Source organism: Emydura macquarii, unplaced genomic scaffold (genome assembly GCF_026122565.2).
Source record: "Emydura macquarii macquarii isolate MOO-44397 ecotype Brisbane River unplaced genomic scaffold, CSIRO-AGI_Emac_v2 contig_2473, whole genome shotgun sequence".
NCBI lineage: Eukaryota > Metazoa > Chordata > Testudines > Chelidae > Emydura > Emydura macquarii.
In genome coordinates this window covers 2,349,429-2,374,613 of record NW_027132610.1, presented here as the reverse complement: position 1 = coordinate 2,374,613, position 25,185 = coordinate 2,349,429, and the positions used below count along the sequence as shown (strand labels likewise).

At 40.4% G+C, this 25,185-nt stretch overlaps 1 protein-coding gene across 1 annotated transcript in view; it reads right to left on the bottom strand.

Annotated features, from left to right (window-relative positions):
- Window positions 1–699: 699 nt before the first annotated feature.
- Window positions 700–25,185, bottom strand: part of FDX1 (ferredoxin 1) — a 38,830-nt gene continuing 14,344 nt past the window's right edge. Inside the window, exons 3-4 of the mRNA XM_067562823.1 lie at window positions 15,406–15,535; window positions 700–6,602 (exon numbers count right to left, since the gene is read on the bottom strand). Coding sequence (XP_067418924.1) covers window positions 6,488–6,602; window positions 15,406–15,535 — 245 coding nt within the window. The 3' untranslated portion in view covers window positions 700–6,487. The remainder of the gene's footprint in view (window positions 6,603–15,405; window positions 15,536–25,185) is intronic.

The window sequence follows — 25,185 nt, the reverse complement described above, 5'->3', positions numbered from 1 at the left end:
AAATTTCATACAGACAATGACTTGTTCATACTGCTCTATATGCTACACAATGAAATGAAGTACAATATTGATATTCCAATTGATTTATTTTATAATTATATGGTAAAAATGAAAAATAAATTTTTCAATAGTGTGCAGTGACACTTTTGTATTTTTATGTCTGATTTTGTAAGCAAGTAGTTTTTAAGTGAGGTGAAACTTTAGGGTACATAAGACAGACTCCTTAAAGAGGTACAGTGGTCTGGAAAGGTTGAGAGCCACAGGATTAAACTATGATCCCCCACACTCTTTAAATTTCTGTCAGAAGGGAAGTGCAATTATAAATCATTATCCTTGCCTTACTCTTTATTTCTACATGACACTATTAGATCAATAATATATTTTGCTATTTAAGTAGTCATCCACAATATGTGAAATCATTTAGTATGGGAATTAGAAAATATCATGGGTCAAAGTTGTCCCTGCTGTAGTCCTACTTAAGTCAGTGAGGTTACATTAGATATGTAACTGGTACCACATATCTACCATATACTACGGATTATTTAAAATGGCATATTTCTTTGTCCAATCACCACATTATATCTAAGTGTGTACATTTACTGCACTATTTACCCTGAAATATATGTCCCACATTAAATCTACGAACACATGCTATAGCAAAAGGCAAAAATGGAAGAAAATTGCTAAAGACAAACAGTGTCTGGAAAATTGGTATAAAATTAAGATTTATTTGCACATCATTTTTTACAACTCTGAAACAAGTACAGCTGGGAGCTGTGTGTATTTTCTCAAGAACATGGTGATTCCTTCACCAGTCCTCAGACCCACTTTCCTATACGACACAGGACACCCACAGAAGCCAAAATGAACTTTGAGGTCCCTGCTTGCCTTTCTCTGATGAATGAATTCCATCACATTCTATAAAAGCCAAAACAAAAAACCCCATACCATAGGAGGCCTTCATGTGAAGTGCTAACACATTAAATCAGTGCTACTCTATACCAAAGATAGTTGCACATTGGTTATTTCACATTTGTGTGATGATATGGAGCTAGATTCACAAAGGGACTTACGGCATTGCAAGACTGAGCATCATTATGCCTATATTTTAGGGGCCAGGCAAGTCACTGGGATTTACATTTCCTGAGTTAGGCACTCAAGTTTCCTATATAAATGAAAAGTGGGACATAAACACCTAAGAATGGGTTTCACAAAAGCCACCACACTAAGCAGCTCCCTGCCTAAACTAGCCAATGAGAGATGTCAAGGAGAGGTGTCCGAAGCCCTGACCTCAGGGAGTTCAGCATCTAAATGCAGGCTGGAGGGAGGCACCTCTAGCTGCTGGGATTCTCAGCTGTTAACACACTCTTCTCGGGGAGAGGAGGAAGAGCTCCCTCATAACTTTTAGCTCAGTGGTTAGGATACTCACCTTAAATATGGAAGATCCACCCCCAAGGCAGAGAAGTAGCTGCCATCTCTTAGGCAAGAGTTCTATCCACTAGGTTACAAGATATTCTGATCTGGGGCTGCCTCAATCTCTGCTGCTGAAGCTTTGGACAAATAATTAGGCCTTGGGCCCGAGAGAGTAAATGGACATATGTAAACATAAGAATGACTTTATAGCCTGGTGGTTAGAGCACTCAGCCAGGATGTGGTAGACTTAGAAGCCAGTTTCCCAACTCCCATGACTAATAATTTATCCAAAGTGGAATTGCTTCAGCAGGAGAGACTGAGGGAGCCCCACACCCAAATATCTGATAGCCCAGGGGTTAAGGCACTCACCTGCTAGCCGGTACCTCTTCAAATCCCTTTCTCCCCTCAAGCTGGGGGGGGATTTGAACAGTGTTTTGATTTGGTTATAGATTTGAACTGTTGTGATATATGGGCCTACAAATTTACTCTAATTGTGAGCTTAATTGTAAAAATTTATGTTAAAGTTTATAAGATGAAACAATAATCTATCCTATAACAACAAATGATGATTGAAAATAGGTCACGTTGCTTTCAGTAATGAATATTACAAATAGGTGCAAGAGAAGCAGAGACTAAATTAGTCCAAACAAAGATGGGCTGATTGATATGATTCAAGGACTTCGCTGAAATCATGCTTGATAAAAAAAGATAAAATGTGGAACTGGCAATCGATTAACCAAAATGATTGGTGTGTTCATATATTAGATCTCACTAGAGGACAAAATAAATGAGGGAATGGATTATTCCTCCCACCACTCCTGTTTTGGGTCCTTAAAGAAAGAGACCCGGGGAGGGAGGAGAATACAGAAGAGCAGACAGAGTCTACTGGAGTGAGCTTCACCATCACGGCTGCCACTCCCACTGACTTTTGGGACCCAGGATCATCTGCATCCCAATTCTGAAGGATGTCTTGACTAGGTAAAGCCAGAGAGGGACCGAGAATGTCACCACTACCAGCTACAGCTGAAACCCAAACACCACATGGAATGAAATAGGAGCAGACTATAACAGCTCCAGCTAATCAAACTTCTTCTCTTTTACCCAAAAGGACAATTTACCATCTTTGACACCATCTAAGAGACTGTCAAACAAGGGGTTTTTTCCTTCCAAAGCTTCTTTCATACGGAAATAGCAACATTTACAAGTTCACAGAAAGGTCGGAAATCCATTTGAGGGCTTCACGAGATGAAGAGCGTACCTTTGCTATAGCTCTTGCAAATGGAAAGATGGAGCACTTGTTCACAATTTGATGATTTGGAGGTCTCCACATTCACACACTGGCAAATCCTTTATTCTTCATTTATGCATCAGATGTGAACATCTTCCATATAACATCCTAATATAATTGATGGTTGTCCACTGTCTTTGGTGGAGCAAGAAACCAGGCAGTTCAACAGTGGGACCTATGATGTGCTTGTTGTTTACATCACTCCCTGCAGATTTCAGGCATCAGGTGTCTTCTGTGTTGAAGCTGGATGAAAAAAGAGTTTCTTCAGGTATCCAGAATGGTTGGTGGGACTTACGGCAAGTGCGAGGCAGGTGAACAAGGTTGTCATAGAGTGGCAGCTTTTGGTTAGTGAGAGCTTTCTTGGACTCATACAATGTAGCCAGCTGTTGAGACACAGTTTGAGGATATTTGCGAAGACTGGAAATCAAGGCAGCAGAGTTAACTTCAAGATGCAGTTACAAGTCTTATAGTCCCATTTAGCTGGATTTCAATGAAATCTGTGTCCAAGTATCCTCCCCAAATAGGTGCGCAATATTTGGACATGGTATACACTCAACCCAGCGTTGCTATTCATAGCATTTGTGCACCACAAACCCAGCTAGAACCTCCTAACTTTTGCATATTGGTGAGACTCTTCATGTGGCTTACCTATCAACAACATCTGAAAGAGGTAAGACTGATTGACAGTGACTCTAGGTTAGTTGGGGTAGGATCATGGGCAATTACTTTTCTGCGGAAGTTTACATTCAGCATCTTCTTAGCTTCAGAACTGCCGAGATGAAAAGCTGACACCATTTTTGACGGATTGGGTTTGAGCCACCAATACCGAATGTAAATTTTCCATTCTCTTCAGATCAGCATTAAAGATAGCTTATCTTTCACTTCCTTGAATGTTGGAACATCTGTCAGTGGTACCAGGTCATTGGCATAAATGATCTTGCAGCATGTTATACAAATTACTTGAGTGGACGATCCTGACAAGGCTGACTTCCATCCTAGAGACTGCAAGTCACCTTGAAAAGAAAAGTTGCTGGGCAGGATGAAGCTGCTAAGATGACTTGCACCGACTGCACATATGGAAGCTGGCTTCCAGCAGAAGCTTAAAATGGCCAGTTTTTAAATGAACTTGTCATCAGCCTATGACACTCTTGCACAAAGACTCACTGCTGAAGCTATCCAACCTACTTCAATGTGACCAGACATTTCTACTCATTAGTTCAATGCTTTTGGACAGACAGTTCATGATAATCTTGCAATTCACGATAGCAAAAAGCAGAGTTTTCACAACAGCCACCCACAGAGATCAGTACTAGCACCATCCCCTTTTAACATCTAAAAGTCTCTCCAAGCAAACGGAAAGTCTTAATACTTTACATTTTAAATGCTTTAACTGTTTTTCCTTTTCTGTATCTTTAATAAAAGATTAAATTATATGTTTGCTGTGATACTAAATAGCCCGAGATTCTATTTACCAAACCACAGACCTTGTTTAACATTGTTTAATGTTGAACAGTGACGGGCTTATGTTCACACCTTTGGCCCATTTATTTAATCTAATATAACAGGTCTCCTGCCCCCCAGGTGAGTACCCTCACTGCTGGGCTAAAAGTTATGAGGGAAGTCTTACTTCTCTGCCACCTCCTCACCTCCCCCCCAATTATTGCGTGTGGAATTAAGTGAACTCGTCTGCAAGGTACAACCTGGTAAAACTACTGGATCAGGCCCTATATGCCAGTTAGGCAGAGCAATGCCTATTTTCCCCTTGTTCGCACATCACACTGGGTAGGAAATAGATGTCTTGCTGCCTAGAGGAAGGCTGCTGTGTGCCCACCCCAAAGCACAAACATAGGAACCTAGGGAGGTTTTACCCCAAAAACGTAGATGTCAAGTGAGTTTAGGCACCTATTGGGTTGGATGATAGGTGAGTGGGACTTTCTAAATACCTGTGCACCTATATCTCAGAGTTAGGCACCTAAAGTGGCAGTTAGGCATCTAAATCCCTTTGTGAATCTAGCCCATAGTGTTTAAGTGCTTTAAGATTCCCCACAATGAAAAGTGCCTTGTACCTTAAATAAAACCTACTAAAAGTTGTTTTCCACAGCACATGTAGATAACTACATCCAGGCTTGTGACCTGAATTGCAAGAGTGTGTTCTGAGTCAAAGTGTAAAGATCTGCTATTCAATAAAATAAAATCTTAAGGTATTTTAAGTGATATCACTGCAATGCCTAAATGAATTCAGGCAAGTGGCAACATAGTGTGACTCCCTTTGATACTACACTCCTACCCTCGAACAATAAGTTATTCACAGAACAGTAAGAGGAAATGACAGACCTCAATATCTATTTATATTTTATCTTAAGTATATTTCCCTAATTTACCTCTTCCTTTTGTTCTGCTTATGTTCTAATAAGGCTTCAGAATGAATATACTCCTGTTGTATTTTGTCAAACCACTTACTTGGATTTTCAAAAAACACTCTTGGTAAAGGAGTTCTCTTACACACACATACAGGATAAGGGGTAAAGTCCTACATAGATTAAAAATGGATTAGATAGTATGAACCCCTATAATAAGAAATGGTTAGTTTAGAGGGGCACCCCTGAAAATCAGAAGCAGAGAGAGTGTTTTTGAAATACTTAGAAGAGGAGAAGGAATTCCCTAATTATGTAAAAATATGTTGATTCACTATAAGAAGCAGTAGAAGGACTTAGTCAATCTTGAGTGACAGACACTGCAAATTAAGTTTATGAATTATAGGTATTGAATAATAAGGAAAGTATTTTTCCACATATAAATGAAACTTGAAAGAACCTTTCACAGGAAAAAATATCTGGGTGTCATTGTTGACAGTTCAAATACTGGACCAGCTGACTATATTGAAATACTCCAATGTAAATTAATGTTTGGCTATATATAAAATAGAGATTTCATCCAAATCTTAAAATGACTTTATAAGCTAATGATATGTATTTCATGATAGTTGCCTCATCTAATAACTTTATGCCATGAAAACTGAGAAGATAACCAATGATAGTTAAAAGCATGGAGGTTTTTTTGGTTTTTTTTAACCGTACTGAAAAGAATCTAGAAAGTGTCCAACCAAAGGGTTTAATCCTATGCACACAGTAACTGTTTGCCCATACTGGGAAAATAATAGGCAATGGGAAGATAAGAGAATTGCTTTTATCAGGTATTAGACATTAGACTAGATGGTAACATGATCTCAACAGTATTTGTCATATTTTATCAAGATTTCCAGACTTAGGATAGACCATCTTCCTACTTACACTTACAGTTGCTGAGAAAGCACTATACCCTCGGCCAGCATCTCTTTGGTTACGCCTGCTTCTACCATCCCATGAAATGCACATGGAATTAAACAGAAAAACAGCCTGTGCTACATTTGTCATATGACCAGCAACCTAACGTTTCTAAGCCTGAAACCCTAAAAACCAAATGGTTCTGAATCTATAAAATCACTATTTTAGTGAAAAAAGTCTGGTTTTCAAATACAGTTGAAAAAGAAAAGACTTCTTTCCATAAAGAAATCCATTAATGATTTCTTTGAGTATAATCTGGCCAACATTTTACAGTTCAGCTTTAACTTGTTAAAAGTATTCTCATTTTAAGAATCAAAATAAGTGGTTCCATAAAGAAAATTTAAACAATTAACATTGATCGTTAAAAATAACTCCTATGTTTAAGTAAGTTCATATTTAAACATTCAGAAATAAATTATAAAAATAGTTAAAATTTCATGAAAAGCTCCTAATACGTTTTATTTTAGGAATTCTTGCTCATATCTATGGATTGTCTAGCATCAGCAACCGCTTCAGGTACTCGAACAGTCATATTGTTCATAAACTTCTTCAAGCAAATCTGGCAGCCCAAACGTGATCTGTAACAAAGAACAACACTATCTTTAGTTCTAGCCATCCACTTATGCCGATGGTGTTATAACGCTGCAGCCACAAAGGATGAGGTTTAAAATCTGACCTTTCAGAACCCATTCACGTGCATTTGTAAAAAGCTGGTAGACTGCAAATACTATAGCATAAAGATGCAAAATAACACAGCTAAAAATACCTTTAATTTAGTTCTTAATGTGAGCTGGTAGATTGTATTACCTTAGAGGGGGAAATAGATTTTTAAATTTATATTTAAGATTCTGACCCTGCAAGCTTCTCCACACAAGTAAACCATTATTGTCACTGAAATCAATGGGGTTCTGCCTGGGTGAGTGCACGTAACAGCTTTAAGGAGAAGGTTCTAAATTTGAAAATCAGCAGCAGGGCATAGTTAAAGCATATGTGGGCAGATTCTCAGCTGACGTAAATTATCATAATTCCAATGAAGTCCTCAATGAGCTATGACAATTTACATCAGCTGAGGATCTGCACTACAGAACCTCTACTACCTTATGTCACTGGTTTAAAATTCAGTTCAGGTCACTAATAATTTGAGATTTTCTCAAGTGGTTTATGTGACAAGTTGGTGTTCTCATGTCCAGTTTCTAGTGGAAAGTCTAAACCACATTACTATACATAACAATTAGTATTAAAAAAGGACTAAATTCTCTGATTCCTGCAGATTACTGGTGAATATTCATGCAACTATGCATGGAGGAGTGGGGAAGCAATCACAGCCTCTATCTGTACTTCTATCTAAGGACCTCACTCTTCATGGTTGTCAATGCAGAAACACTTTATTTTAAAAAATAGCAATGGAAATAGAATCATAGAAATACAGGACTGGAAGGGACCTTAGTAGGTTATCTAGTCCAGACCCCTGCAATGAGGCAGGACTAAGTATTATCTTGACCATCCCTGACAGGTGTTTCTCTAACATGTTCTTAAAAACCTCGAAAGGCGGAGATTCCATAACCTCCCTAAGTAATTTGTTCTAGCGCTTAATGTCTCTCACAGTTAGGAAGTTTTTCCTAATGTCTACCTTGATGCTTGCTTACTGCAATTTAAGCCCATTACTACTTGTCCTGTCCCACTTCTTCCTGAACTTTTGGTGGCCACTTTGCCCACAATTGGAGGGTGTTTAACAACAAAGTGGGTACTAGAAATTACCCACTGTGGCTGCAGAATTGAGTTAAGGTTCAGATAAAACCCAATGAGTATACTGTTTTCTCTACAAAAATTCTACAGTTTTAAAAACCCAACCATTAGAATGTCTGGAAATTAACAATTAAGAGCTCCAATATATTCCTCACTTCCACATAATCCTTTGCTCAGTGACTGAACCAGACTTCACATCAGTCACCATACTTTGTTTTTGCAAATTTTAGGAAGCCAACTATTAAAATACTGAATTGCTAGATTATAAAATCCCAGTTACTATTCAATTCTATTATCAATTCCATTCTGGTTCTTATACTGCTCGCGTCACCATTCAATAAAAGAACTTTCCTGAAGTGTATTAAGTAATGTAACTAACATCTATCACACACGGACAAGGGATATGTCTAGTAATAGTGGAGTGAATACATCAGGCAACCAAGTAGACTGAATGGAGTAAATATTTTCCATAGGGTATTAGGCTTATTTAGTCCTTTTAATCATTTGTCATACTTCTTCTCAATGCACCTTTCTTTCCTTCCACGTATCAGCCTCTTCATGCCCCCTGCCTCTTTTCCCTTCTTCATATATCATAAATAAATCTGCAGTTAGCCAGCTCAAGGAGATTAAACAAGGGGGACTGGATTTTCCCAATGCTTTGACATCCTCTTTCCTCTTCCCCTCCAGTCTGGATTCTGGCCTCTCCACCTCACTAGAAGTGTCCTCACTAATGACTGTTTCCTAAGAGTCTTCTTTTCTCCTCAATCTCTTTGTCGGAATGATGGATCATCATAGGCCAGATTGAATTGTACTGACTAGCATAGTGCTTCTTTTCTGTGGCCACGTGGCAGCAAGCAAAGAAAGAATTAGTGAGCAAGCAGAAAATATGAAAATACAATGTGCCCCTGGGTAAGGGGATGACATGCTGTAGCTGTTATCGTATGTATTCTAACAGAACTAATGGACAGTCCAGAGTTCTTCAAGAATAGCAAATAATCCAGAATAAAAAGGAACCCGAGTTTCCAAGGGAGAAATGTGATGCCGTTCTGCCCAAATGGAGAATCTTTTCTACTTAGCTGCATGTATCAGTTTTGTGGTGTCTTTTCTGGTTTGGATCAAAGTGTTGATACCAGCAGAACAGCTCCTTTTCGCTACCATCAACCAGTCAGCACCCCTGCTGAGAGATGCAGTGAGACTGGTTTGTTGGTCTGTTATTCTGGGAAATTATGTGCAGGATCTGAAGTAATGTTACTGATGGTTGGATAGATAGCTCAGAAGATGTGGATACCAAGATTGCTTGGGGAAGTCTAGTGCTATTAGGATCATCTTGTCTGAGCTTTCTCACCGTTAGAGGGATTGGTGGGTATGCATACATTATTCTCAGGGTTCATGAAGATACAGAAAGCATCTACTTGAGAGCCAGGGCTCGCCTGTGCATGCATACACATGCCACCCCCCAGAACAGAAATTGATACTTTGTGTTTATTTCTGTTGCAAATAAATCCATGACCATTTGGCTCTATTTGCAGAAAATATCGTGAATGATTGAGTCCTTGATTGTCCATATGCAATCAATCACATGGGAATAGCCTGCTCACCGCCTCAGGTGGTCTGCTAGGATGTTTTGTAATCCTAGAATGTTCAGAGCTCCTGAATTGATCTGATGCCCACTGCATCAATTTGACAGTTGAATCACTACTTGGCAAAGGGTGGACAACTGGACTCCTTGAGAGGTGGTGCTGATTTTACCAGGCTCTTAGGATGAGGCATAGGGAACTCCCTCAACTGTGCTGTGGAAATACTTGGTGCCTAAGTCAAGCTAGTGGCGGGTTTGAAGGAGGGCGTGCTCACGTAACAGCAGTGACTTAGGAAGTATACCATGAGATCACTCAGTACCCTGAACTCAGAGCCAAGAAGTTTGCTATCTTGAAAAGGACACTAGATATTAATGGCACCAGGATGGAGGATGCGAAATACGCTGATACTGAAAAGATTGGTTTTCATTCTATGAGCACCAATGATGGTATCGCAAATTCAGAAACAGAGACAGGCTGAAACTGTTCCTTAGGCAGTACTGCAGCTCAGTCACTGGAGTCTCAGGATGCCAGACAGACCCATTTTGGGTCACATAGTATTCTTAAGATGGAATAAAAGACCTGCAGCACAGCTGTGTTTAACCCAGGTTAGCTGACTCAGACTTTCAGTGATTGAGCTGCGAGGCTAAAAATTGATGTGTGGGTGTTCGGGTTTTGTGAGAAGGGCTCCCTCACAAAGTCCCAGGGCTCAGGCTCCAGCCCCAGGCCAAACATCTATATAACAATTTTACAGCCTCACTGCCTGAGTCAGCTGACCCAGGCCAGCCGTGGGTGTTTAACTGCTGTGTAGACGTACCCTTAAAGGCAGTGGTTTGAGACTCTTTCTTAGCAGCTCCTTAGAATCATAGAATTGTAGGACTGGACAAGACCTTACAAGGTCATCTAGTCCAGTCCTCTGCACTTATGGTAGGACCAAGCATTATCTAAACCATCCCTGACAGGTGTTTGTCTAACCTGCCCTTAAAAGTCTCCAATGATGGAGATTCCATATCTTCCCTAGGCAATTTATTCCAGTGCTTAACTACCCTGACAGTTTAGGAAGATTTTACTAATGTCCAAACTAAACCACTCTTGCTGCAATTTAAGCCCATTATTTTTTGTCCTATCCTCAGGGGTTGAGGAGAACAATTTTTCTTCCTCCTCCTTATAATAATCTTTTATGTACTTGAAAACTTAGGTTTCCCCCCTTAATATTATTTTCTCCAGACTAAACAAACCCAATTTTTTTAATCTTGTCTCAGAGGTCATGTTTTCTAGACCTTTAATAATTTTTGTTGCTCTTCTCTGGACTTTCTCCAATTTGTCCACATCTTTCCTGAAATGTGGTGCCCAGAACTGGACACAATACTCCAATTGAAGCCCAATCAGCGCAGAGTAGAGTTGAAGAATCACTTCTCATGTTTTGCTTACAACACCATTGTTAATACATCCCTGAATGATGTTTGCTTTTTTTGCAACAGTTTTACACTATTTATTCGTATTTAGCTTGTGATCTACTATGACCCCCACATCCCTTTCTGCAGTACTCTTTTTATTTTGTGTGTGTGCTACAGATTATTCCTTTCTAAGCAGAGTACACTTTGCCTTTGCCCTTATTGAATTTCATCCTATTTACTTCAGACCATTTCTCCAGATCAGTGGTTTTCTATAACCCATTGTGGGCCGCATATGAAGCTCCCTATGTGTTATGTGGGCCACATGCACACAATATATATACTACTTGTATGGCCCTGAGGATGTCACAAGGGCCGCAGCTGTGTGCTGACTGGGCTGCAAGTGGCCCACAGGCCCTGGGATTGAGAACCACTGGTCCAGATCATTTTGAATTTTAAGCCTATCCTCCAAAGCAGTTGCAATGCCTCCCAGCTTGGTATCATCCACGAACTTTATAAGTGTACTCCCTCTGCCATTATCTAAATCACTGATGAAGATATTGAACAGAACCTGACCCAGCAGGACTCCACTCAATACGCACTTCCAACTTGACTGTGAACCACTGATGATCTCACTGGGAACTGTTTTCCAACCAATTTTTCCCCCATCTTATAGTGGGTATTTCCCAGGTTTGTTTATGAGAAGGTCACGTGAGACAGTACCAAAAGCCTTGCTGGAGTCAAGATATACCACATCTACCATTTCCCCCTTATCCACAAGGCTTGTTACCCGTCAAAGAAAGCTTTCTCACTGATTTGACACGATTCATTCTTTACAAATCCATGATGCCTGTTACTTATCTTATTATCTTCTAGGTATTTACAAATTGATTGCATGATTATTTGCTCCAATATCTTTCTAGCTGCTCAAGTTAAGCTGACTGGTCTGTAATTCCCTGGGTTGTCAACATTTCCCTTTTTATAGATGGGCACTATATTTGCTCTTTTCCAGTCCTCTGGAATCTCTTCCATCTTCCATGACTTTTTGAAGATAATCACTAATGGCTCAGATATCTCCTTAGTCAGCCCTTTGAATATTCAAGGATGTATTCCATCAGGCCCTGGTAACTTGAAGACATCTAACTTGTCCAAGTAATTTTTAACTTGTTCTTATCCTATTTTAGCTTCTGATCCTACCTCATTTTCACTGGCATTCACTATGTTAGACATTCAATAGCTACTAACCTTTTCGGTGAAAACAAACAAAAAAATCATTTAGCATTTCTGCCATTTCCACATTTTCTGTTATTGTTTTCCCTCTTCATTGAATAATGGGCCTACCCTGGCCTTGATCTTCCTTTTGCTTCTAATGTATTCTGTAGAATGTTTTCTTGTTAGCTTTATGTCTCTAGCTAGTTTAATCTCATTTTGTGCCTTGGCCTTTCTAATTTTGTCCCTATATACCTTTGTTAATTTGTTTATATTCAACCTTTGTAATTTGCCCTCGTTTCCACTTTTTGTGGGACTCTTTTTTGAGTTTCAGATCATTGAAGATCTCCTGGTTAAGCCAGGGTGGTCTCTTGCCATACTTCCTATCTTTCCTACATAGTGGGATAGTTTGCTCTTGTGCCCTTAATAATGTCTATTTGAAAAACTCTCTCGAACTGTTTTTCCCCTGAAATTTGATTCCCATGGGATCTTCCCTATCAACTCCCTGAGTTTGCTAAAGTCTGCCTTCCTGAAATCCATTATCTTTATTATGCTGCTTTCCCTCCTGCCATTCCTTAGAATCATGAACTCTACCATTACACAATCACTTTCACCCAAGCTGCCTTCCACTTTCAAATTCTCAATCAGTTCCTCCCTATTTGTCAAAATCAAATCTAAAACAGCCTCTCCACCTTCCACAATAAAACTGTCTCCAATACATTCCAAGAACTTGTTGGATAATATGTGCCCTGCCATGTTATTTTCCCAGCAAATGTCTGGGTGGCTGAAGTACCCCATCACCACCAAGTCCTATGCTTTGGATGATTTTGTTAGTTGCTCAGAACCAGCAAAGATATTCAAATGAGCCAGATATTCCTTAGCACAACAAATCATTCTACTATCTTAATAAAAATATCATGGAAATTATTCTCTCTCTTTTGGTTTGCTGAAACAATGAAAGATTTTTCTTTAAAATGATGAAAAATCTTCTATGTTTAGGAAAGACTCCCATTTGAGGATGATTTTATAGGCAGGTTTTGTGAAGTGATAAAAAAGGTAAATTAACTAGAAATTCTAGTAATTTAATTTTGAAAGAATACACAGGTGAAATTTAACACACATAAATGGAAGTTGGGGTCACTTCAGTATATCCCCGGAGGTGAACTGTACTTAGCCATTATGAGCCCATTTCTGTCATAAGAAGAGGACTGCATCCTTTCCCATGCTTTACTGAGGTAGCTAGAACAAATGTAAGTTAGGATGGCAACATCATGACATTCGTTCTTCTAGCTTGCAAGCAGATGGATATATTGCAATACTCAAGGTGAAAAACTAACTCCAACCAATAACTTTATTTTGAATTTGAAAGAATTTAACAACCTTAGGAAGATTTATCCTCAAAAATCAATATGGTTGAATTAGCAAATGTTCTTTATACGAAATAAAAACAGGCTAAATTTCCTTCTCAGTCTAATGTTCCTTGTTTGCCAATCTGCTAGCTGCTGCCCTCTAGTGAAGTAAAAAATGCAGGGTTTTGGTTTTTTTGGGGGAGGGGTGAGGGGGGTGGGAGTGGTCATGAAAAAACCAGCTGAAGCTCTGATTACTGAGCCAGCACTTTAGATGAAAAATTGTAGTGGTCTCCTATGGCTCCTGGCCTAGAGAATCACATTTAACCCTGAGAATATCATAGGAGTCTGCTTTAACAGAGATATAATTTAAAATATGAATAGATCTCAAGTTGGTTGAGAGTTCTTTTGGGCAGGGACTGTCTGTCTGTACAGTGCACAGCATAATGCAGCCCCAATCTGATGGTCCTTCTGAGCGATATTGTAAATGGAAATATTTAATAACAGACTTTTCATTAAGTGCCTCAATCAACACTTTTAGGGTCTTTATGAATGGTTCAAACAATTATCTTCGACTAAAAGCGTTCCCCTTGCTGAAATTTTTCAAGTCCTGAGATTTACTAACAAGGAAAACCTAAGCATAATATTACCGTAACAAACGTTACAGGCTTCTCCCTCTACCTAACAATTATATCACCCTAACAGGTCAGGCAGTCTATAGCAAATGCAATAGAAGCCATAAAAGTTCTGTCTTCCAATTGGTCTGGTCATCCAGAAAAGTTTTGCCAAAGTCTGTTCCCCAAATAGCTCTGGCCCAGAGTCTAAAGTAGCTCTTTCTCAGTCGATGAAGTGAACAGAGATGGTAAGGGTGAAGTAACTATGTTTAACAGTCTTACATGGTCTTTGTCCTTTCTTTTTAACTTTCTGTTTAGAGGAGGGGATGAAGGAAAGGAAGCAGACACAACTTTCTCATAGCTCAATTTCTTAGTTAGAAGACAAATCCTAGAAACAATAAGCAACTAAAAAAAAGTTTGGCTGATTGAAACCAGGCATAGGGTGGGGAAATTAGTCTGACTAATTCAGAAGCTCCACTGATTGCAGGGAGGAAGGATACTTGAATTAAACCTGCTTCTTTGCAGAATCATATGAGTCCATTTAAGTGATTTGGGATAGATCCAAAGCCCATGGTGAGGAGTGGGTGGGTTTGGGGGGGTAGGGGGATGTGTGGGGAGGAAATCAATGGAAAGGATTCCCAAAGACATCAATGGGCTTGGGATCAGGCCTTTTGTGAGGCCCACCTCAAGTAGAATCAGGCCTTTAAAATCATTAATGAAATGCTTGTCTACCATGTTCTGTCTTTGAGCCTTCACAAGGAAAAGATGATCACATACAGCCTTTGACAACTGGGAAACTGTATTCATATGTAGAGGTAGCATATTCTCTGGAGATAGCGACTCCTTAAAGAGCTATCCCCACTTCAGTGAGTAGTGCACAATTCCTCAGTGTGGGTGAGTGACTGAACCCCACATGTTGAGCATGAGACTTCTTTTTAGCTTTCTTGGGCTTTGAGACATTTAAGACTTCTTGTCCGTAGTCACCTTAGTGCTCTAACAAGACTAACTTTAGGAGAAATTGATATGAAAAGGTTTTTGACAAAAAACTTGCTTAACACTGAATTTTTTGCTTTTGCTTTTTTAGATGGTTACTAACTACCCGTTCCAAAATAGCAACATTCTGTTGTTCATAATCTCTACAAATAAGGTTAAAATGGTCCAGAAAAGCAGAAGGAGAGAGAAAAGAAACAGGAAAGCAGTAGCTGAACTTCTAAAAGATGCTAAAGGGACAGATCCTTTGTTTACACTGAGCTACAGGACAGTTCTGTGCAAGATCATCTGCACACTGAAAGGATACTACTGAGGACCGGCAAACAGTCTTCAGTTTGGCATAGGTGCCACCTATGTAGTAAACATCAGTTAAAGAATATCTAACCTGCTATTCCTTTCTATTTATTATCATTTGATTAAGTCATTTTATCAACATTTAATTCTTTCCTGTCCCTTCTCCATTCCTTTCTTTCAGGCTGTTGGCATATTTGAGAACTCTGAGTCTTACGTTTCTGTCAGTCCATAGGCTAGGTCCAGCATGTCCATCTCCTCATCAGTAATTGCATCTAATTTCTCAAATATATGGTCTTCAAAGATTAAGTGACAAGTGGAGCAGGCCAATGTTCCTTCACAGGCACCTACAAAACAGACAGAAGTTTAATAGACATACTGAGTTTCATATTATAGCAAGGATGGCTTTTAGCAGGGGTTCATGGGTTCCACTGCACCCACAAAAATCATGAAGCCAAGGGTTCAAAAACACCCTACCTAAAAGGTGTTGGGGGGGAAGGGTAGGGAGTCGTTTGCTCCTTCACATGTGGGAAACTATACATGGATCCATAGCCTGGGCCCCACGTCATGGCAGCTCTGCTCCTGGCCACATCATTGTGCAGTGATGTCAGAGTCACATACTGCTACAGTGTCCCAAAGGCAAAAACTCTGCCAGAGTGATCACCAAGGGAGGAGGAGTGTCCCAGTCTCAAAGCAGAAGGCATGCAGGGGGCATGGGGCTGGGAACATGGCAGGGCCTCTCCCTGCTCTGAACAGCAAGGTCTGGAATCAGAGCAGGGGGCTCTCTTGCTGCTGAGAGTGCGTGCATTGAATTGAGAGACTACATCCGCCACTGCATTACAGTGGAATTTCAGTAGAATCCCCTGCTAAACAATTAAATAATTGTTAATAAAAGTCAACCACGGAGTAATCAGAAATGTTAAAGTGCAAAGATGATAGGCTATTCATTTCCAACAAATTCTTGTGTTAATCAGAAGTCTTATTATGCAGTATATGGAACATTACTATATCCATCCATTCTTCCCTCAGACATCACAAGCCATATGAACTATGCACAAATATATGTACTGTAGTTTTGCTGAATTTTTGCATCCAGTGTGAAAAGAAACACCTGAACTACTAAGGCAGGGCAAAAGAATGAGAAGTACTCTATCACCTGAATGTGAATGTTACTTACTATAATGTACGTGATAAGATTTAACTACAGTATTTCAAATATATAAAAAGGCTTGAAAAATTCACCCAGTACCCACCAGCTCAAAGAATAAGGCTACTAACCGGAATGCTTCCACCATCACTATGATCATGGCCCTCAAAACAAAACCCATTTTGACAAATACGTTTTTCTGGTAATGTCATTCCACACTGTATTAGTATCTCAGACTTGCCAAAAGCAGTCCCTCCCATGATACTTCAGACAAAATCCATGCTGGCAGATGCTACGATTTCAGGTCTGGATGGATTATCTGACCGTGATGCTGTGAAATCAGGTCCAGGCAGTCTAGGAGCTGAATATATAACTGGTGCAGGAGTAGCAGCCACAGTTGCTGGGAACTAGTAGAGAACTACAAAGAAGATTGTGTGTGTCTGTGATTTAACTATGGATCATGCTCTGGGAAAGTTGTTGGAAAAAGCATATAGGAGGCCTTGACTCCACTACTGAGGGAAGGTGTCCAATAACAATCTTCTGGGCTCCCTCTACCCCCACTGGAACAAAGGTTCAGACTTGACATTCTCTTCAGTGCCAAACTGGTCTATCATAGGAATTCCCTCCCTCCCCACAATAATGGAATTAATCAGCTCTATGATGGCTCACAAGTGACCCCTTGTGATTGGTAATGGATTTTCTGCTCAGCAAGTCCACCAGGTTGTTATTGGCTCCCAAGAGACGACCCTTGGAGTTATCCCATATTGATAGCAGCATGTTCAGAGTTTGAGGACTTCCAATCAGAGGGATGATGAGCAGGCTTCTCCTTACTTGTTTATGTAGTGCATCACAGATTGTTGTCCGTCACAATCTACACCATGGAATTACAAAGGACAGTTAGGAATGCCATACAAACTAGCTTGATGCTTTGAGTCCCAGGACATTTAAGTCTTATGTCTTCTGGGGACCAGATCTTTTGCATCTGGATCAGGTGGGCTCCCCAACCTGTGAGATACATGCTCAGTTAATATCCTTGTAAGGGGATGGACAGAGAATGGTACATCTCATATGTTCTTGGGTTTTAGCTACTATCTCAGCTCTTCGATGGCATGAGGTGGCACGATGACCTTCCTGTTCATCTAGTGTTCCTCCAGGGTGTAGACTGACCTGAGCCAGAGCTGAAGGAGCTGCAGGTGAAGTCTGACAAATGGTGTCACATACATAAATGCCGACACATAGCCTAACACCCCAATGAAATCTGTACCATCATAGTCTGGTTTGATTTTGTCTCAAGTAATAGAACTTGCACTCGCAGAAATCTGTCCTCAGGCAGGTATACACTTTCAGATCTAAAGACTCTGATCAGAGCTCCTCTGAGCTCTATTGTTCATGATGGGATAGGAAAAGGTTTTTTGATAGTTCACCAACAAGACTAGCTGGGCGAAGAGAGAGAGCACAAGCGCATGAGTGCACATTCTAGGCTTGCCACTATCTCCTGCTGGGATCTGCCTCTGATCAGCCAATCATCTAGGGAAGGATACACAAGGATGCCCCTACTTCTCATGTGGGCCACCACTACTGCTAAGAATTTTGTGAAGACTCTGGGAGCCATGAAGAGTCTACATGCCAGTACTTTGCACTGATATGATTTGGCCCCACTGTGAATATAAGATATTTCCTGTGGCCCAGGTGGAAGGTTATGTGGAAATATGCATCTTGTGTGAAGGGATCACGGGTTGATCAGCAAGGCAATTCTGCCAAGGGTCACAGAACTCAGTACGACAAACTGTGTGTGGGACTTTTCCTGGATCACCATTATTTCAGTGTTATTTGTATGAGACATGAAGGGTCATGGATGGCTGTGATTTTTTTTAAGAGAGGGAGTGAGTGTTCCAGAGACAACAGCATAGATGGGGAGGGAAGGGAGAGGGGAGTGTGATTAGTAATGGTGGCATGAAGGAAAGGAGATGGTGGTAGGGATAGTTATGGGAGATGGAGAGGTTAGGCATAGAGGAATGATACAAACATTACCAGAAGGAAGGAAGTGGTCCAGGGCCTCTGATTTAAAACAGGAGATCCTTGGATGCCTGGAAGTCATGAACTGTTCATGCCGGGGCCAATATCACTGCCTCAGTCTCATCTAGTGACAACAATGATGAAAATTGCTGCTGTCCCTCCGTTAGGGCCTACTCTTGGGTCAGGCTTTGGTGTGGATGGGCTGGTTAATGGTGCTGGTGGAGAGCAGGATCTGCTCCAGGTCTTATATAATGACGGTTTGCAATCAGGCCAATATGGCCAAGAAGGCATGCTGTAAGGATAGTGATCAGGTTGCAGTTGGCTGGCCCAGTGCCGCTCATGTCTCACTTGAAGTGCAGCCTGAAATGGGGGGGGACTCTCACTGGGGATGCTCTCCGAAGGTAGAGAAGAAGGATACCTACCTAATGTGGCAAAAGTGATGAGAAGTATCCCTCCTCAAACAGAAGGGATGTAGAGGATGTCTCTGGCTCCTCTACAGCAAAGTTATTATTCAGTGAACCTACATACAACATACAAATTGTGGTTGATAAAGTGAAATTATGCAGTTGTTCCCGTAAAAATTGCTTCATCATATATGACCTCTGTCTTTGTTTATATGCCACAGCTTACAAACATTTAAAAGCACACAACTCCCAGGCCTGGGACAATAGCCAATTGTTAAGGAGTATCAATGTCTGAATAAGCCTTACCTGGGGCAAACAGTTCTCTCCAACTTTCCTCAACTTATCGGCAGGGAGGGGATAGTGGAAAGAGTGGAAATTCCCCAAGAAGAGCAAAGACATAGTTGACAAAACAGGAGGTTATAAATGGACTCAAAGAGAAGACCCTGGAAGCCACACAGGAAGTTTTGGGAAGGAAACAGACCAGACAATATAAGAAAAGGCAAGAAGGTAGGAGAGAGGCTTCATGTTCTAGAACCCAAGACAGGCACAGCCCCTGAAGGATCCTGGACAGCCCTAGGTGACTTTGACCCCAGCCCAAAAATGCTCTGAAGCAGTGACAAAACTGAGGTAGGGTCCAGGTCTAGTTTTCTAGAATCCTGTGTAAAGTGTTAGCATGTTTCATGTGTTCAAGGGGCACGTGACCCTTGAAGAAGTAAACTGTGAGCTCATACCACCCCATGCTGGAGGTCTGGGGAAGGGTGAGTTATGGGAAGAGGCTGGGAGTCAGCACTGACTCTAGGGGCTGGGCAGCTGGAGCAAGTGGTTGCAACTCTGAAGAAGAAAAAGTGCCAAACGCTATCTGCATCCTGAGAGCATGCCAGGAAGCCCCAAGATGGGGATGGTGCATAATCCCTGTTCAGACTCAGAGGCTTAAGACACCCAAGGATTCAGTGGCTGGATCCCCTCACACTACTCCAGTGAGTGGCCATAGAGGGACACTAGACCAGACTTGTAACAGATGTATTTCAGTCCCCTGATGGGCTCGGTTACCAATATCAGTGCCCGTGTTGGCACCAGGCCTTCTTTCCTGCATGGTGCATGTTCAAGACTAGGAGCCATGGAGGATTTGTCTCTGCAAGAGTAATGCTCGGAGTCCTCCTTGCAGGACTGTCCTGAATAGTGCTTGGAGCCAGGCTTATGCTCCATCTGCCATCACCTCTCAAAGTTACCCTCTGGTATTGGCTCAGAGGCTGCCAGGACTTTCTTTGATGCCTTCTTCTCTCTAGATTCTGGAGTACAGCATCTGCTTAAAGGAGTTCTGGCTGATAATGATATGTTCTGATGGTTAATATTTCTTCTGGGTTAGAAGTGATGCACAGGGACTGCTCAAAAGATGTAGCATGAGCCCAGAGCTTTTGGACTAGCAAGTCCTTTCAGAGAAAGACAAGCACAGAGAACACCTGCCTAGGAGGTGACTTTCTTCCAAGCAGAACAGGCAACAGCTATGTCCGTCAATAAGGGGGATGAGCAGAGTTGAACCAAACAGCTTAGAGTCTCCCATGATGTATTGCAGTTGGTGCCAGATGCCCCAAGTCACTCTACAGGGGGCAACATCCAATTAAAAGGAGGGTAGCAAACAAAGCTTCTCACATTTGTGAAAAATGCAAGTTCTGAAGTTTTCAAAAGAATAGCAGGTCAGACACTTGCTAGGTTCCATCTTGCTGCCATGGGCACATCCTCTACACCGGAAGCTGCAGCTGGCACTGGGGATGCATTACTCTGCATCCCCATCATGGCTGCTCTGCCCTTTGTCCTGACATTGGAGCATGAGACAGCACAGGGCACATATATGACTGCAGTGGACGCTGCTGAATGAAAGATTCCAATCTAGGGATGAATGCACCTAATGTGCGCCAGAGTGGGATCCACACTGACACATACTTGAAGAACAACCCAAGGTTTAGAAGGCATCATTGTGTGAATACCTATTAAAACTAAAATGCTGTTGTGAAGAATAATCATTAAATAGAACACATTTTCCATTTTGTAAAAAGAAGCATTATGCTATACTATTTGACTTCACGGTTAGAAAATACTAAAAATACAGCTGGCCAGCCAGCCAAATTATTTAAATTAGCCACAAGAATAGAGGAAATACATTTTCAGTTTAGATTACGTAAACTCAGATTGGCCGTTCCATTTAAATAAACAATTTTGTTAAACAAGTAGTATTAAGTGAAGTGAATAAAGTCAAGTCATTAAACAGTTTTAAGTATCCCCATGAAGGTAAACTTACAGCACTATTGCTGCATCTGGATTGCGTCCTAATGACAAAATTGCACTCGTAGGAAACGTTTTACAAGACCAAGTACTTTGATATATTAGCACTGTTTTATTAAAAACATACAGAATTTAACATTATGTAGCGTACACACACACAGCACAGATTCTGATCCCCCTGCCCTCCAAGTTCAATTTGCTCAAATATTTATTTTGGCTTCTTAGCCTACAGTCCACCACTTTTTGCTTCAAGATTAACAAGGGATATTTTTACATACAATACAAATGGATTAGCCACAGGCCTATATGCTATATTTATTAGATGGTATTCATGATTCTTAACAGAATAACCATAATAATTTTGACAGGCTTTAAACATTTAACATGGTCAGGTTAGTTTTAAAGGATCACATTAGGAATCTTTTCCTCTCCCCATATGCATGTAGTTTCTATTGATGTTAACAGAGCTTCTACAAGCGTATCAAGGAGATGATGAATTACTGACGTCACCGATAGGTTTACTTACACTCTTTTTAAACAAGACTGAACCCTGCAAATTGTGCAACTTTCTAGTCTATTTAACTCTATTTGGTTCCTCTCTAATTACTGTATTCCTATCTCAGTCATTCATTCATCGTCTCCCACTCCCTCCTTTTGTTTGTTCTTGCTCTCGTCTCAAGATTTAATCCTGCAAGTTGATTTGCGTGGACAGATCCTTGGCCATGCAGAGCTCTATTGCCTCCAATGGAGCTCAGTGGTCTGCCTACACAGATAACCTTGCAGTTTGGGGGTTGAGATTGTGAGGCCTTCAGTGCATGGACCATCTCTTATTGAGCTTGTACAGGGCCCCAATCTGATATGGGCTTTTGGATGCTATTATAACTGGATTCCATTAATTTGAATCTGCACATGATACTTAGCAAAATTATGATTTATTCACCAAAGACCCAACCCAGTTCTACTGAAATCAATGAGAATCTTCCCACAGATGTCAATGGGCACTAGATGAGGTCCAAAATTACTCACTCATAGCCAATGACGTGACGTATTATTGCATATGCATATGCAGACTATGCAATACAGCCCTAAGAATTGCAAGATGATTAAACATGAAAACAATACAGATAAGATTCTTACTTAGGGATTAGGAATTACATATTGTAAAATGGATATTTTATGAAAGATAAAAGCTTTAATTTAGTAAGTTAAATAAAAATATGTAGCATATTTTCTGAAAAAATATGGAAAGGCAAAGACATGTTACTTCAACTGCTTGGATACCTATTAGTTTCCAATCACATTTTATTTTTTGTATAAGAGAAGCATAGGTGCAATTCTCCAGTACAATTGGCTGGGGGAGAAGGAAGAAATGTGACAACTTAGTTTCTCCTTCCATCGCCAACCAAGAACACCCCAACCATCATTGAGTACTGTATCTTTACTAACTCTTGCACAGAGAGCTCTCTCATTGACCCAGCAGGAGAAACAAAAGGAGCTTGACTAGAATCATATCGCATTCACCCCAAACACACACACTGCTTCTGTTGTTGCTCCTGACACCACTGGACAAAAATTTTCTTTCAGGGAAAATTTTAAGAACATTGGATGGTGAAGATGGAGAGAAGAAAACAAATGTAGCTCCTTAAACTGGAAACAAACTCCCCCTCCTTCAAAGTCCTCCTAAAAAAAACCCACCACAACAAAAAAACCCTACCATTTCAAACAATTCCTTCTCCCTGTCAACAATCCCCTCACAATACCTTTCCTGAAAGAAAAAAAAATTCTCATCTTGTTCAGATGATTCTCTCTGAGATAGGAAACATGTCATTGAGAAGTGTATGTAAATTTAACAGAATCATAAAAATGTAGAGCAGGATGGGACCTAAAGAAGTCATCAAGTCCAGCCCCCTGTGCTGAGGCAATACCAAGCAAACCTAGACCATCCCTGACAAGTGTTTGTCCAACCTGTTCTTAAAAGCCTCCAGTGATGGTGTCATGGTGTCTGGAATGGGTCACAGTTGAGAATGCCAATCTCAGGTCAGACTGTAAGAAAACAAGGCAGACACACCCCAACAGGTGGTACATTCTATAATTAGATTTAACCAAACCAGCAACAAACAGTGTTCCTCGATCACTATACTAGCTTACAACAGAGCCACAGCGAATCCTCTTAGGCACTCCAACGTACATTACCATCCAGACAAACTGGACTTAATGAAAGGTTATTAAAACCAAAAATCATAACATATTAGGTTATTCCATCCCCAAATGACCAGTCGCTTACCTTAGGTCAAGTTATACTCCAGATTTCACCAAAGGCAATGCTGAAACCAATTTCTCTAGTACACTAAATAAAGATTTTTTAGCTACAAAGAGAGAGAGAGTTACTGAGAGGTTATAGCAGGTAAATTACATCACAGGTGAATCAGAGTTGTAGTCCAAACGATAACAGTGATGTAGTGATCTGCTAGTTTTCCACAAGTCTCTCAGGACTTCCCAAAATGGTTTTGGGATCCTTTGTCCAATTGCTAAGGGTTCTCTCTGTCGGAATCCAAGCAGTTCAGAGACGAAAGATTATTCCCTTAAACCAGTATTTATAGATCTTGCTCACAGCATGCAGCCCACGAAAGCTTATGCCCGCAGAAATTTGTTAGTCTTTAAGGTGCTACAGGACTCATTGTTTTTGCTGTATACAGACTAAAACAGCTACCTCTCTGAAACTAACAGATGTTTCCACCCACGTGGGTGTTGATGAGTAGCAGTGGCTGACTGAACTGTGAATATCCATTGTTGAACATGAAACGACCCATGCTTTGATGTTAACATTCTACTTCCTATGCATACACAAGTAATCCAGTTACAGTAATATACATAATGTAATTGCCGGCCATTCATTACAAAAGGAATGGATAAGTGGGAATAATACAAGTATCCTTCATTAGTATTCATGAAGTTCTGCACACAAAGTAAATTCTCATCCTTACAATAACACACCTTTTGATCTAGGGTTATTTACTACAGGGCATGCATACTAGCAAATAAACAACAGGATATAGCCAATCTTACAAATGAATTGGTTTGGACACACCATGACCTTAACATTCCTTTGATTTCTATTAGCATGCAAGTGAATTAGCCTGCTGGCAACCTCTGAGACAGCATCACAGATGGTGATTCTATAATATCTCTTGGAAACCCATTCCAGATCTTAACTAAAGAAAGTGTAACTTAACCTAACTCTCTTGCTGCAAATTAAGCCCATTATTTCTTGTCCTATCTTCAGCGGACATAGAGAACAATTCGTCACAGTCTTCTTTATAACAGCCCTTAATATAGTTGAAAACGGTTATAAGGTTCCCCCCATGGTATTCTTTTCTCAAGAGGAAACACGCCCAGGCTAGGGGTGGTTTTTTTTGGCAACAATTACATAATGGTTCCATAATAAAGTTGGATACATATGGAAGCACAGTGTGCAACATTAGGGAAGAAGATAAACAAGAACAAATAATATAAGCCAGAAGTGCAATAATATAAATATCTCATTTGCTAGAAGAGGTTTTGCCTAAGATGCTCAAATGCTTTTCTTAATCCATAGCTGAGAGATCTGGAAACTGCCTTTTTTGGGAATGACAATAAATATGCTTTTCAGAAGTCTGTCCAGATAATATGGACACAAACACAAAATCCAGTAGTGTGACTATATACATCTAATTTTAAAATCTGCTTTGGTTTCATACTTTGTAACCTATTTGAATTTCTGTAGTTCATTCTCTTATCTAAATTCATAATGAACTATTCAGATTTTTCAGTCAGTGTTCTGATTTAACTTTTTTCATTGCACCTGTTTACCACTTGCATTAAAAACCTCATGATGCACATCATCCACTGAGAGACTGGAATAGTCTTAACAAAAGAGAGATTACGTAAAAACAAATAAAAACGACCACCAAACCCTGCACTGGAGCCTTCTCCCAGATAGTCTGCCATCCTGGAGCTCCTAGCTGAAGTGAACCCCAAACTATTAGTTTGGTACTTTAACAGAGCAGATTCACTGACATTGCCTCAGTTATTGTTGACTACTTACTCCTACTTCTGGTGACTCAAAAAGCAACACTGATGTTGGCTGGTGCCTAATGTGATGGATTAATAA